Source organism: Lampetra fluviatilis, chromosome 73, assembly GCF_964198595.1.
Source record: "Lampetra fluviatilis chromosome 73, kcLamFluv1.1, whole genome shotgun sequence".
Taxonomy (NCBI): Eukaryota; Metazoa; Chordata; class Hyperoartia; order Petromyzontiformes; family Petromyzontidae; genus Lampetra; species Lampetra fluviatilis.
In genome coordinates, this window is record NC_136347.1 from 1,926,052 (window position 1) to 1,940,328 (window position 14,277).

Here is a 14,277-nt window from a genome sequence, read left to right on the forward strand (position 1 = left end):
TTTAGGTAAAGTCATCACGTAGAATGTAAATAATAAAATAATAAAAATAAAACATCATAAAATAAGACTCTGTCTTCTCGACAGACCTGCTCTCCACCTGAGGACGGCTGCTTGCGTTGTGGCCGAAACGTCGTGAGAATTATTTTATTATGTTTTATTTTTATTATTTTATTATTTCCCTTCTACGTGGTGACTTTACCGAAAGAACCAAGAAGATGCGTGGACCTGTCGATGGCCGGTACCAGCGGTGCCAAGATCGGCCTCTCTGCAGGAGGAGGCTCGTGAAGGACGCTGCCGTGCCAGGCTAGGTGCACGTTGAGGCTACTGGGCAGTTGGGAGGCAGTCGCCCTTCAGCAATGAGGGCAGAGGAGCGACGCTCACAACAACGAGCGAAGCGCCGGGTGGGTAAAACGCAGAGTTGACACAGTAGGGGGCACAGGTGGTGCATCAGCTACTCATCTCAGTCAACCCACGGCACCTGGGTCTTGTCACGTGACCTCCTTGCACCTAGCCTGGCACAGCAGTCAGCCCGTGGCACCTGCTGGGTCTGTTCCGTGACCTGCACCTAGCCTGGCACAGCAGTCAACCCGTGGCACCTGCTGGGTCTGATGTTGGAATCGAATCGATTCAGAGACAATGTGCAGGTGGGGTGAGTGTTGGAATCGCATCGATTCAAAGGCAATGGTGCGATGGGTTTTGTAATCGAATCGATTCAGATGCGATGTGCAGGTGGGTGAGTGTTAGAATCGAATCGATTCAAAGGCAATGTGCCGATGGGTGTTAGAATCGAATCGATTCAGAGGCCATGTGCAGGCGGGGGTGGGTGTTCGAATCGAAAAACGTTGATTCGTGACGAGAATCGAATCGCCCATGAAAGTTTAAATAAAGCGCGGGAAAACAAACTGCCCCGAGACCCAATCAGCGGCGAGTTTGTGTTTGGAGAGGGGGGGGAGAACAGCCAATCAGATGTGAGCATCACCCCTCTCCTGCCCACCACCCCTCTCGGCCCACAGCCAATCAGAGGGGAGCATCACCTCTTCCCCTCACTCCCCCTCCCTCCTCGGCCCACAGCCAATCAGAGGCAAGCATCAACCCTCCCCTCACCTCCCTCCTCGGCCTACAGCCAATCAGAGGGGAGCACCCTCGTCTTCCGCAGCCAATCAGAGGCGAGCATCACCCCTCCCCTCCCTCCTCGGCCTACAGCCAACCAGAGGCGAGCACCCTCGTCTCTCGCAGCCAATCAGAGGCGAGCATCACGCCTCCCGCAGCCAATCGGAGGCGAGTTCCGTCAACGGTCGCGAGATTTCAAAATTTGTTGATGGCCGCTTCGAGTGTTTGCACTCTCGCTGCGACTTTAACGATTTAACTTTGCGACTTTAAACTTTAAACTACAAATAAACAACGACTATACAACAACAACAACTAAACAACAACTACGACGACTAAACAACAGCACAACAACAACAACAACTTATCCGACGATGTCTACGATGGGCAAAGAGAATTCGCGAGCCTTTACGGCCCAAGGTTCGACTGCTTTAGAGCGCGATGTTTTAATTTGTTTAAAATGTTTTAATTAAATTTAAAGATGTTTTAATTTATTTTAATGAAGTTAAAATATGTTTTTTGTTTGTTTTAGTTAAGTAAAAAAATATTTGTTTTAATTACATTTAAAGATGTTTTAATTTATTTTAATGAAGTTAAATATGTTTTTTGTTTGTTTTAGTTAAGTAAAAAAATGTTTTTATTTGTTTTAATTAAATTAAAAGATGTTTTAATGAAGTTAAAATATGTTTTTTGTTTGTTTCAATTAAGTAAAAAAATGTTTTTATTTGTTTTAATTAAATTTAAAGATGTTTTAATTTATTTTAATGAAGTTAAAATATGTTTTTATTTGTTTTAATGAAGTTAAAATATGTTTTAATTTGTTTTAATTAAATTTTAATTTTATTTACATCACACAACTTATTATACTCAATCTGCAGTGAATATAAACCATTGTCATTTATATACATTAATATTTTAACTTAACACAACTTATTATACTCAATCGTTAGTGCATATAAACTATTGTCATCTTTTATTATTTTAACTTAACACAACTTATTATACTCAATCGTTAGTGCATATAAACTATTGTCATCATTTATTATTTTAACTTAACACAACTTATTATACTCAATCTGCAGTGAATATAAACCATTTGTAATGTATATACACTAATATTATTTTAACTTAACACGACTTATTATACTCAATCGTTAGTGCATATAAACTATTGTCATCTTTTATTATTTTAACTTAACACAACTTATTATACTCAATCGTTAGTGCATATAAACTATTGTCATCTTTTATTATTTTAACTTAACACAACTTATTATACTCAATCGTTAGTGCATATAAACTATTGTCATCATTTATTATTTTAACTTAACACAACTTATTATACTCAATCTGCAGTGAATATAAACCATTTGTAATGTATATACACTAATATTATTTTAACTTAACACGACTTATTATACTCAATCGTTAGTGCATATAAACTATTGTCATCTTTTATTATTTTAACTTAACACAACTTATTATACTCGATCTGCAGTGAATATAAACCATTTGTAATGTATATACACTATTATTTTTTAACTTAACACAGCTTATCATACTCAATCTGCAGTGAATATAAACCATCGTCATCATTTATATACACTATTATTATTTTAACTTCACCACTTATTATACTCGATTGTAAATGTTGTGGATTTGATCTTTGCCTGACGGTGTTGGTTGTCATTCACTGGTGAAACGTGACAGTAACTCAGATTGTAAATGTTGTGGATTTGATGGGAATGATGTTGCTGAATGTTGAATGAAGTTTTGCGAATGTTGTTGTTGATGATATTAATGGCGTTGCTGTTGTGAATGACATTGTTATAAACGGTGTTATTTATGCCGATGTCGAGAATGATGATGATGTTGGTGTTGTCGATGTTGTTGTTGACGGCTTCGTCGTTGTCATCGTCAGAGAAAAGACTCCAAAAGTTAAAGGAGTTCCTGCAAAGGAAGGGCGGTGGTGGTACGGTGACGACGGGACCCATCTCCACGGTGGCTCGCAGAGCCGCGCTGGGGTGAGACGCAGCACCAGCACCCCGACACGCCGGAGATGAAGAGCTTCACGGCTCATCTGATTCCTGCGGGACACATTTACGCAGATTCTGATCCGACAACCGCGGCCGCAGCGACGATAACCGTCACCGCCATCATCACCACTCATCGCCGCCATCATCATCATCACCATTATCATCATCACCACCATCATCACCGCCATCATCACCACTATCATCATTATTATCATCATCACCGCCATCATCATCACCGCCATTATCACCACCATCATCATCACCATCACCATTATCATCATCACCGCCATCATCTTCATCACCAACCATCACCACCATCATCACCACAGCTACCACTATCATCACCACCATTCACCACCATCATCATCACCATTATCATCACCACCACCATCACCACCACTCATCACCACAGCTACCACTATCATCACCACCATTCACCATCATCATCACCGCCATTACCATCACCGCCATTACCATCAACACCACTCACCACAACCACCATCATCACCACCAACCGCAACCACTATCATCATCACGACTCACTACCACTACTATCATCACTACCATCACCACCACTTACCAAAACCACCATCACCACTGACACTGTCATCATCACCACAACTACCACTATCATCACCACCATTCACCAGAACCATCATCATCACCGCCATTACCATCAACACCACTCACCACAACCACCACCATCATCACCGCAACTTCCACTATCGTCACCACCACTGTCACCACTGAAACAACCACTACCACTATCATCACCACCAGCACTACCACCATCATCACGACTCTCACCACAACCACCACCACCATCGTCACCACCACTACCACCATCATCATCACCGCCATTATCATCACCATCACCACCACCATCATCATCACCACCACCATCACCACCACTCATCATCACAGCTACCACTATCATCACCACCATTCACCATCATCATCACCACCACTGACACTGTCATCATCACCACAACTACCACTATCATCACCACTATTCACCATCATCATCATCACCGCCATTACCATCACCACCACTCACCACAACCACCATCATCATCATCATGGTTTTGTTGTTGTTGGTGGTACTTGTTGTTGGTTTTGGCGGTGGTGATTGTTGTTGGTTTTGGTGGTGCTGACGGTGGTTGTTGTTGCTGTGTCGCTGCTGATGCTGCTGATGCTGATGCTGCTGCTACTACTACTGCTGATGCTGCTGATGCTGATGCTGCTGCTACTACTGCTACTACTACTGCTGATGCTGCTGATGCTGATGCTGCTACTACTGCTACTACTACTGCTACTGCTGATGCTGCTGATGCTGATGCTGCTGCTACTACTGCTACTACTACTGCTGCTGATGATGCTGATGCTGCTGCTACTACTGCTGATGCTGCTGATGCTGCTACTACTGCTACTACTACTGCTACTACTGCTGCTGATGCTGATGCTGCTGCTACTACTGCTGCTGATGCTGCTGCTACTACTACTACTGCTACTACTGCTGCTACTACTGCTGATGCTGCTGATGATGATGCTGCTGATGATGCTGCTGATGCTGCTGCTGCTACTACTGCTGCTACTACTACTGCTGCTGATACTACTACTACTGCTACTACTACTGCTGCTACTACTACTGCTACTACTGCTGCTGATGCTCCTGCTGTAGGGCGGCGGCCGAACGGAACTCGCAGACGGGGGGAGCCGAGTCGGTCGTGGCGACTAAGACGACAGGCAGACTGCCCGCTAAGACGACAGGCAGACTGTCCACTCAGACTACAGGCCGAGTAGCCACTCAGACTACAGCCAGGCTGCCCACTAAGACAACAGCCAGGCTGTCCCCCAAGACGACAGGCAGAGTGGCCACTCAGACAACAGCCAGACTGCCCACTAAGACAACAGCCAGGCTGCCCACTCAGACTACAGGCAGACTGTCCACTAAGACGACAGCCAGGCTGCCCACTCAGACTACAGGCAGAGTGACCACTAAGACGACAGCCAGACTGTCCCCCAAGACTACAGGCAGGCTGTCCCCCAAGACGACAGGCAGGCTGTCCACTCAGGCTACAGGCAGGCAGGCCACTAAGACTACAGGCAGACTGTCCCCCAAGACGACAGGCAGAGCGTCCACTCAGACTACAGCCAGACTGTCCCCCAAGACTACAGGCAGGCTGTCCCCCAAGACGACAGCCAGACTGTCCCCCAAGACGACAGCCAGACTGTCCCCCAAGACAACAGCCAGACTTCCCACTCAGACAACAGGCAGACTGTCCCCCAAGACTACAGGCAAACCATCTTCAACATGCACGCCATCGTCACTAGCGAAGGGCAGGCTGTCCACAGGCAGGCGGTCCACTCAGGCAATGGCTAGACAGCTCACTTGGACAACAGGCAGACTGTCCACTCAGACTACGGGCAGACAGCTCACTCGGACAACAGGCAGACTATCCACGGGCCGGCTGACCACACAAACTGCAGGCAAGACTACAGGCAGACTGTCCACTCAGACTACAGGCAGACTGCCCACTAAGACAACAGCCAGGCTGCCCACTCAGACTACAGGCAGACCGTCCACTCAGACGACAGGCAGACTGTCCACTCAGACTACAGGCAGACTGCCCACTCAGACGACAGGCAGACCGTCCACTCAGACGACAGGCAGACTGTCCACTCAGACGACAGGCAGACTGTCCACTCAGACGACAGGCAGAATGTCCACTCAGACGACAGGCAGACTGTCCACTCAGACTACAGGCAAACCGTCCACTCAGACTACAGGCAGACTGTCCACTCAGACTACAGGCAGACTGCCCACTAAGACAACAGCCAGGCTGCCCACTCAGACTACAGGCAGACTGCCCACTCTGACTACAGGCAGACTGCCCACTCAGACGACAGGCAGACCGTCCACTCAGACGACAAGCAGAGCGTCCATTCAGACGACAAGCAGACCGTCCACTCAGACGACAGGCAGACCGTCCACTCAGACTACAGGCAGACCGTCCACTCAGACGACAGGCAGACTGTCCACTCAGACGACAGGCAGACTGTCCACTCAGACGACAGGCAGACCGTCCACTCAGACGACAGGCAGACTGTCCACTCAGACGACAGGCAGAATGTCCACTAAGACGACAGGCAGACTGTCCACTCAGGCGACAGGCAGAATGTCCACTCAGACGACAGGCAGACCATCCACGAAGGGAGTGAGCCGGACTACAGGCAGCCCGGCATCTCAAGCTACAGGCGGCCCGGCATCTCAAGCTACAGGCGGAAAGACGCTGAAGGGACGCGAGGCCCAGGTCGCAGAGCGGAGGTGAGAGAGAGAGAGAGGGTGAGAGAGAGTGTGTGAGAGAGAGGGCGAGAGAGAGAGTGAGGGTGAGAGAGGGTGAGAGAGCGAGTGAGTGAGTGACTTAGAGAGTGAGTGAATGAGAGAGAGTGAGAGAGGGCGAGAGAGAGGGTGAGAGAGAGAGAGGGCGAGTGTGAGAGAGACTTTTTGACTTTTATAATTTTATTTGACCAGCGCAAATTGCGCTGGAATATTCCAGTTCATTCAGTATTCCTGCCTTTATGGCAACAATGATTGTACAACATCATCACGCACCACATCGACTACAGGCCGAGTAGCCACTCAGACTACAGCCAGGCTGCCCACTAAGACAACAGCCAGGCTGTCCCCCAAGACGACAGGCAGAGTGGCCACTCAGACAACAGCCAGACTGCCCACTAAGACAACAGCCAGGCTGCCCACTCAGACTACAGGCAGACTGTCCACTAAGACGACAGCCAGGCTGCCCACTCAGACTACAGGCAGAGTGACCACTAAGACGACAGCCAGACTGTCCCCCAAGACTACAGGCAGGCTGTCCCCCAAGACGACAGGCAGGCTGTCCACTCAGGCTACAGGCAGGCAGGCCACTAAGACTACAGGCAGACTGTCCCCCAAGACGACAGGCAGAGCGTCCACTCAGACTACAGCCAGACTGTCCCCCAAGACTACAGGCAGGCTGTCCCCCAAGACGACAGCCAGACTGTCCCCCAAGACGACAGCCAGACTGTCCCCCAAGACAACAGCCAGACTTCCCACTCAGACAACAGGCAGACTGTCCCCCAAGACTACAGGCAAACCATCTTCAACATGCACGCCATCGTCACTAGCGAAGGGCAGGCTGTCCACAGGCAGGCGGTCCACTCAGGCAATGGCTAGACAGCTCACTTGGACAACAGGCAGACTGTCCACTCAGACTACGGGCAGACAGCTCACTCGGACAACAGGCAGACTATCCACGGGCCGGCTGACCACACAAACTGCAGGCAAGACTACAGGCAGACTGTCCACTCAGACTACAGGCAGACTGCCCACTAAGACAACAGCCAGGCTGCCCACTCAGACTACAGGCAGACCGTCCACTCAGACGACAGGCAGACTGTCCACTCAGACTACAGGCAGACTGCCCACTCAGACGACAGGCAGACCGTCCACTCAGACGACAGGCAGACTGTCCACTCAGACGACAGGCAGACTGTCCACTCAGACGACAGGCAGAATGTCCACTCAGACGACAGGCAGACTGTCCACTCAGACTACAGGCAAACCGTCCACTCAGACTACAGGCAGACTGTCCACTCAGACTACAGGCAGACTGCCCACTAAGACAACAGCCAGGCTGCCCACTCAGACTACAGGCAGACTGCCCACTCTGACTACAGGCAGACTGCCCACTCAGACGACAGGCAGACCGTCCACTCAGACGACAAGCAGAGCGTCCATTCAGACGACAAGCAGACCGTCCACTCAGACGACAGGCAGACCGTCCACTCAGACTACAGGCAGACCGTCCACTCAGACGACAGGCAGACTGTCCACTCAGACGACAGGCAGACTGTCCACTCAGACGACAGGCAGACCGTCCACTCAGACGACAGGCAGACTGTCCACTCAGACGACAGGCAGAATGTCCACTAAGACGACAGGCAGACTGTCCACTCAGGCGACAGGCAGAATGTCCACTCAGACGACAGGCAGACCATCCACGAAGGGAGTGAGCCGGACTACAGGCAGCCCGGCATCTCAAGCTACAGGCGGCCCGGCATCTCAAGCTACAGGCGGAAAGACGCTGAAGGGACGCGAGGCCCAGGTCGCAGAGCGGAGGTGAGAGAGAGAGGGTGAGAGAGAGTGTGTGAGAGAGAGGGCGAGAGAGAGAGTGAGGGTGAGAGAGGGTGAGAGAGCGAGTGAGTGAGTGACTTAGAGAGTGAGTGAATGAGAGAGAGTGAGAGAGGGCGAGAGAGAGGGTGAGAGAGAGAGAGGGCGAGTGTGAGAGAGACTTTTTGACTTTTATAATTTTATTTGACCAGCGCAAATTGCGCTGGAATATTCCAGTTCATTCAGTATTCCTGCCTTTATGGCAACAATGATTGTACAACATCATCACGCACCACATCGCCACCGCTCACAGCCAGCGTCCGGTGTGCTCGTCATCCGGGCGCTCACACCATTTCGCCTGGCAGAGCAGCTCTTCCGCTCCCACCTCCTCACCCTCCTCCCCGGCTGACGGTAGTGGTGTCCTTTTCAACGCCTCGGGGAGAAGGGGGTGATGGGGGGGGAGATGGTGGCTGTTTTCGGACCTTGCTCATCAAGGCTTCAACCCGGAAAATCTCCTGGCGACTGTATCCGAATGTACTCGGGTCCTGGACCACACTCCGGGCCATTCTCGTGAAGTTCTGTCTATCGGGGAAGCTGTCCCGCACGCGGATGTTTCGCCTCCCGTACGACCACTTCAAGAAACCGAGGAGACACTCGGGGGAGAGCACTCCGTCTTCGGCAACGGAGGCCAGCTCGTCGGCCTCTCCATCCGTCTCTTTGAGTCGCCACTCCTTGGCGACTCTCACCTCGCTCCCCTGCGAAGACGAAACAGGCGAGGCCGGGTCCGGCTGTTTCTCTTCCTCGGTCGCCGCCTTCACCCGCGCGTCGCCGCTGGCCTCCATGGCCTCCCTCTCTCCTTGACCTCCCTCGCCCAGGCCATCCTCTCGTCCTCTTTCCCTTAGATTTAAAGCTTTCGTGACTGCAGGGATTCATCTTCTTGGTTCTTTCGGTAAAGTCACCACGTAGAAGGGAAGTAATAAAATAATAAAAATAAAAAACAATAAAACTGCAGCTGCAGCTCCCTTTGATGCTGTTAATCCTGCATAATGCACATGCATATGTAATACTAATCACATTCCTGCATTTCCCATAAATATGCTAAATTCCTCTTGATATGCAAATTCCTTTGTCAAGGCGCCCAGCTTATATATATGCTCCAAGCTCGTGTGATGTTTCATTCAGACTCTGTCGCCCCGACGGACCTGGTTTTCACCTGAGGACGGCTGCTTGCGTTGTGGCCGAAACGTCGTGAGAATTATTTTATTGTGTTTTATTTTTATTATTTTATTACTTCCCTTCTACGTGACTTTACCGAAAGAACCAAGAGGACTCTTTCCCCTCGTCGTCGAAACTGGCGGGGAACGGCTCCGATTTGTCCATTAAATCCATTATCCGCTCGATCTCCCGCTCGCCGTACCCATACCCGTATGGGTCCCATCTCACGTCCAAAAACCACATCCGCAACGGAGCGCCTATCGGGGAAAGCTTTTGTCAGCTCCCTCGCCACATTCCCCTTTTTCCCTCTGTCCGCCTTCCTCCACCACGAGAGGAGGCCTCTGGGCGTGTACCCCCCCCCCCGGCCAAGCCTCGTTCCTCCAACCTCTGAGCTTTCGGGGGTACTCCGCCTTGTCCCAATCCTCCTCAGAGTCCTCACCCTCTCAAGCCTCGCGGCCCACCCTGTCGCATCCACCGACCCTCCCGGCGCCGGGACCTCACCAGGCTCGGTCCCAAGTCAGTTCACCTTCCTCTAAGCCCTTGGGTTTGTCGCCCCACCTCGCGACGCGACGGGAGGTCGCTCCTCGGAGCCACGACGCGGCTCGGCACACCGGGCTCCGTGGCCGCCCCCTCCCCGGTCACCTCGGGCTCCGCGCTCCCCTCCGGGTCGAGCGAGGGGGGGGGGGTGCTACAGCGCTGCTCAGCACGGCGCTGGCGCTGTCCTCCAGTCGCCGGGGGGGGGTGAGGTCGGGTTCGGCGATCACGTTCTCGGCTTGGTCGCGTCCGCCGGGTTCGCGTCGCCGGTGGCCTCCATGGCCTCCGTCTCCAGCGGGCAGCCGGCTGGCTGGTTGATGTCGCCAGCTGTGGCCGCCCTCTTGAGCCGGCCCTTCCCGTTCCTGCTCATACTCCTCGCGCTCCTCTTCGCGCTCCTGATGACGGAGAACCCTCCGCCATCGTCGTCGTCGGTTCCTTTCACCGGTGCCGACTCTGTGCTCCGGCACAGAGTCGGCACCACCTTGCTGCTGCTGCTGCTCCTGCGGCGACGTCTGCAGCAGGTGCTCTCGCTGCTGCTGCTCCCGCTGTTTCAGCTGCAGCGTGGGCGTTGTCTCCCCCCTCACTGCTCCACCAGACCCCGCCACACCCTCCTTGGTCCTTGCCGAGCAGTCCCTCCTCAGGTGTCCCACGCCGCCACGGCCGTAGCAGCGTGGCGCGATTGTCGCCCGGTACACCGTGTGGACGCGGCCTCCAGCGGCGCGCTTGATGGCCACGTCCAGCTCGGTGCGTCCACCTTTTAATGTTAGGAGGAGCACCTGCCTTTGCCCCGGACATGATGTGCCTCATGGCAGCAGCACGACGCTGGAGGCCACCGTGCCGTAGCGCTGCAGCTCTCCCACCAGCTTCTCGTTGGTCATGAACGGCGGGGTGCCCGTGATGGTGACTCGTACCGTCGGCGCCACGTGCACCACGAGGCCATGTGCACCAGGAGGCCACGTGCACCACGAGGCCACGTGCACCACGAGGCCACGTGCACCACGTGGCCACGTGCACCACGAGGCCACGTGCACCACGAGGCCACGTGCACCACGAGGCCACGTGCACCACGAGGCCACGTGCACCACGTACACCACGTCTCTCTCGCTGCACCACACGGACAGCCGCCAGCCCGGTGTGCACCGCCACCACGGCAGCGACGTCCTCAGGCGACGTCTTCGACGGTGGGAAGCAACGGAAGCCATGCAGGTCTGTGAGGGCCTCCGTGCTGCTGGGCTGAGACCATGGCACTCTCATGGCAGCAGCGCAGCAGCAACACAAATAACAACAGAAAGACACCCGACAAACAGTAATAAAAACGACGATGTTATCACTAAGAGCGGGGAGAAAACGCCACGATGAGACGGCGCGTTTCTCCCCCGTTCACCTCTCTCTAGGCCAGGCTCAGGCTCTCACCTGAGCCCAGGCCTCCATCCGCTCACCTGGCAGAGCAGGAGCGACCACTCGGTGTGGCCGCTCCGCACGGCGCGAGAGAGAGTTAGTGAGTGAGAGAGAGAGTGAGAGAGTGAGTGAGTGAGTGAGTGAGTGAGATAGCGAGCGAGTGAGTGAGTGAGCGAGAGAGCGAGTGAGAGAGTGACTTAGAGAGCGAGCGAGAGTGAGCGAGTGACTTAGAGAGCGAGAGAGTGACTTAGAGAGCGAGCGAGTGAGCGTGACTTAGAGAGCGAGAGAGTGACTTAGAGAGCGAGTGAGTGAGCGAGCGTGCGAGGTCGTAGCCCGTCAACGTCATCCCCTAACCACCGCGGTTGTCCGCGTTTTGCCGCCGTTTTGCGGCCTCTACCAGGGCTCGCCTAGCCGCGTGGCAGGCCCAACACGGCCGCACGCTGAGCAAGCGGCCCGCCCAGGTGAGGCCGCTGGGGGGGCTCCGCACGCCCCGGCGGGCACCCGCCACCAACGCGTCCTTCTGGGAGGCGATGGCGGAGGAGGAGGAGGAGGCCGAGGTGGCGGAGGCCATGAGGGTCGGGTTCCTCGGGTTTCAAGACGCCCTGCAGAAGGTGGGTGGTGGGTGGGGTGGTGGGTGGGTGAGTGGGTGGAGTGTGGTGGGGTGGGTGGGGTGGTGGGTGGGTGAGTGGGTGGAGTGTGGTGGGGTGGGTGGAGTGTGGGGTGGGTGGGGTGTGGGGTTTGTGGGTGGAGTGGGGTGGGGTGGGTGGGTGGAGTGGGTGGGTGGTGGTGGTGGGGTGGGTGGGTGGAGTGGGTGAGTGGGGGGGGTGGGGTGGGTGGTGTGGGTGGGGTGTGAGGTGGGTGGGTGGGTGAGTGGGTGGGTGTGTGGGTGGTGTGGGGGGGTGGGTGGTGTGGGGGGGTGGGTGGTGTGGGTGGGTGGAGTGGGTGGTGTGGGTGGGTGGGGTGTGGGGTTGGTGGGTGGGTGAGTGGGTGGGTGGTGGGTGGGTGTGTGGGTGGTGTGGGGGGGGTGGGTGGGTGGTGGTGGTGGGTGGGTGGAGTGGGTGGGTGAGTGGGGGGGTGGGTGGGTGGAGTGGGGTGGTGGGGTGGGGTGGGTGGGTGGTGGGTGGGTGGAGTGGGGTGGGTGGGTGGGTGGGTGGTGGGTGGGTGGGGGTGGAGTGGGTGGGTGAGTGGGGGGGTGGGTGGGTGGAGTGGGGTGGGTGGTGGGTGGTGTGGAGTGGGTAGGGGGGTGGGTGTGTGGGTGGGGTGGTGGGGATTAGGGTGGGTGGGTGGGGGGGGAGTGCCCCTGTGGTTGTGTATAGTGTAGTGTAGTGGTGTATTGTGTATACTGTAGTAGTGTATAGTGTAGTGTAGTAGTGTATAGTGTAGTAGTGTGTAGTGTAGTAGTGTGTAGTAGTGTATAGTGTAGTAGTGTAGTAGTGTATAATGTAGTCTAGTAGTGGTGTAGAGCAGTGTGTGTGTGTGTGTCACAGGGTGAGGTACAGGAGGAGGAGGCGCGTGGCCGCGTGGCCTTCTGGCTGTAGTGTTGTGTATAGTGTAGTGTAGTAGTGATGTACGGTACCGTGTGTGTGTCACAGGGTGAGCTACAGGAGCAGGAGGCGCGTGGCCGCGTGGCCTTCTGGCTGTAGTGTAGTGTATAGTGTAGTGTAGTAGTGTGTAGTGTATAGTGTAGTAGTGTGTAGTGTAGTAGTGTGTAGTGTATAGTAATGTGTACGGTGTGTGTTGTACACAGGGTGAGCTACAGGAGGAGGAGGCGCGTGGCCTTCTGGCTGTAGTGTAGTGTATAGTGTAGTAGTGTATAGTGTAGTAGTGATGTACGGTACGGTGTGTGTGTCACAGGGTGAGCTACAGGAGGAGGAGGCGCGTGGCCGCGTGGCCGCCTTGCAGAGCGGATTCCCCGGGGCCCGTGGCCACGCGGCCTTCTGGCTGTAGTAGTGTATAGTGTAGTGTAGTAGTGTGTAGTAGTGTATAGTGTAGTAGTGTATAGTGTAGTGTATAGTGTGTAGTAATGTGTATGGTGTGTGTGTGTTGTACACAGGGTGAGCTACAGGAGGAGGAGGCGCGTGGCCGTGTGGCCTTCTGGCTGTAGTAGTGTATAGTGTAGTGTAGTAGTGTATAGTGTAGTAGTGTATAGTAATGTGTGTGTATGGTGTGTGTGTGTCACAGGGTGAGCTACAGGAGGAGGAGGCGCGTGGCCGCGTGGCCGCCCTGCAGAGCGGGTTCCCCGGGGCCCGTGGCCACGCGGCCTTCTGGCTGAGCCGGGCGGCCATGGCGGGGATCTGGGGCACGGCCAGCGACGTCGTGGCTGAGTTCGAGGCGGCCGTGGCGGCCAAAGCACAGGTGGGTGGGTGTGTGGGTGAGTCAGTGGGTCGGTGGGGGGGTGGGTGGGTGGGTGGGTGGGTCGGTGGGGGGGTGGGTGGGTGGGTCGGTGGGTGGGTGGGTGGGTCGGTGGGTGGGTGGGTCGGTGGGTGTGTGGGTGGGTCGGTGGGGGGGTGGGTGGGTGGGTCGGTGAGTGGGTGGGTGGGTGGGTGGGTGAGTGAGTGAGTGAGTGGGTGAGTGGGTGAGTGGGTGGGTGGGCAGGTGGGTGAGTGGATGGGTGGGTGAGTGGGTGGGTGGGTGGGTGGGTGAGTGGGTGGGTGGGTGGGTGAGTGGGTGGGTGGTTGAGTGGGTGGATGGGTGGTTGAGTGGGTGGATGGGTGAGTGGGTGGGTGAGTGAGTGGGTGAGAGGGTGGGTGGGTGAGGGGGTGGGTTAGTGGGTGAGTGGGTGGGTGGGTTGGTGAGTGGGGTGAGTGGGTGGGTGTGTGAGTGGGTGAGTGG

The 14,277-nt window shown here is 54.3% G+C and overlaps 1 protein-coding gene and 1 long non-coding RNA gene across 2 annotated transcripts; both read left to right on the forward strand.

The window, feature by feature from the left end:
• The first annotated feature begins 1,394 nt into the window (after window positions 1–1,394).
• On the forward strand, window positions 1,395–5,149 carry LOC144953241 (uncharacterized). The gene is made up of 3 exons (XR_013640781.1): window positions 1,395–1,527; window positions 3,029–3,131; window positions 4,825–5,149. It is a non-coding gene; the product is annotated as an uncharacterized LOC144953241 (long non-coding RNA).
• Window positions 5,150–8,024: 2,875 nt separating this feature from the next.
• Window positions 8,025–13,392, forward strand: CKAP2 (cytoskeleton associated protein 2). Its single transcript, XM_078883835.1, has 3 exons — window positions 8,025–8,307; window positions 11,846–12,056; window positions 13,300–13,392. The coding sequence occupies exons 1-3, from the start codon at window positions 8,111–8,113 to the stop codon at window positions 13,390–13,392; spliced, it is 501 nt and encodes a 166-aa protein (XP_078739961.1). The 5' UTR covers window positions 8,025–8,110.
• The last annotated feature ends 885 nt before the right edge of the window (window positions 13,393–14,277 follow it).

Excerpts from the sequence above, each read along its gene's own strand:
- CKAP2 (XM_078883835.1), top strand. The coding sequence starts at position 8,111 with ATGTCCACTAAGACGACAGGCAGACTGTCCACTCAGGCGACAGGCAGA. Across the intron at positions 8,308-11,845 it reads GCCCAGGTCGCAGAGCGGAG|GGCTCGCCTAGCCGCGTGGC; the intron begins GTGAGAGAGAGA and ends GGCCTCTACCAG. Across the intron at positions 12,057-13,299 it reads TTCAAGACGCCCTGCAGAAG|GGTGAGCTACAGGAGGAGGA; the intron begins GTGGGTGGTGGG and ends TGTGTGTCACAG.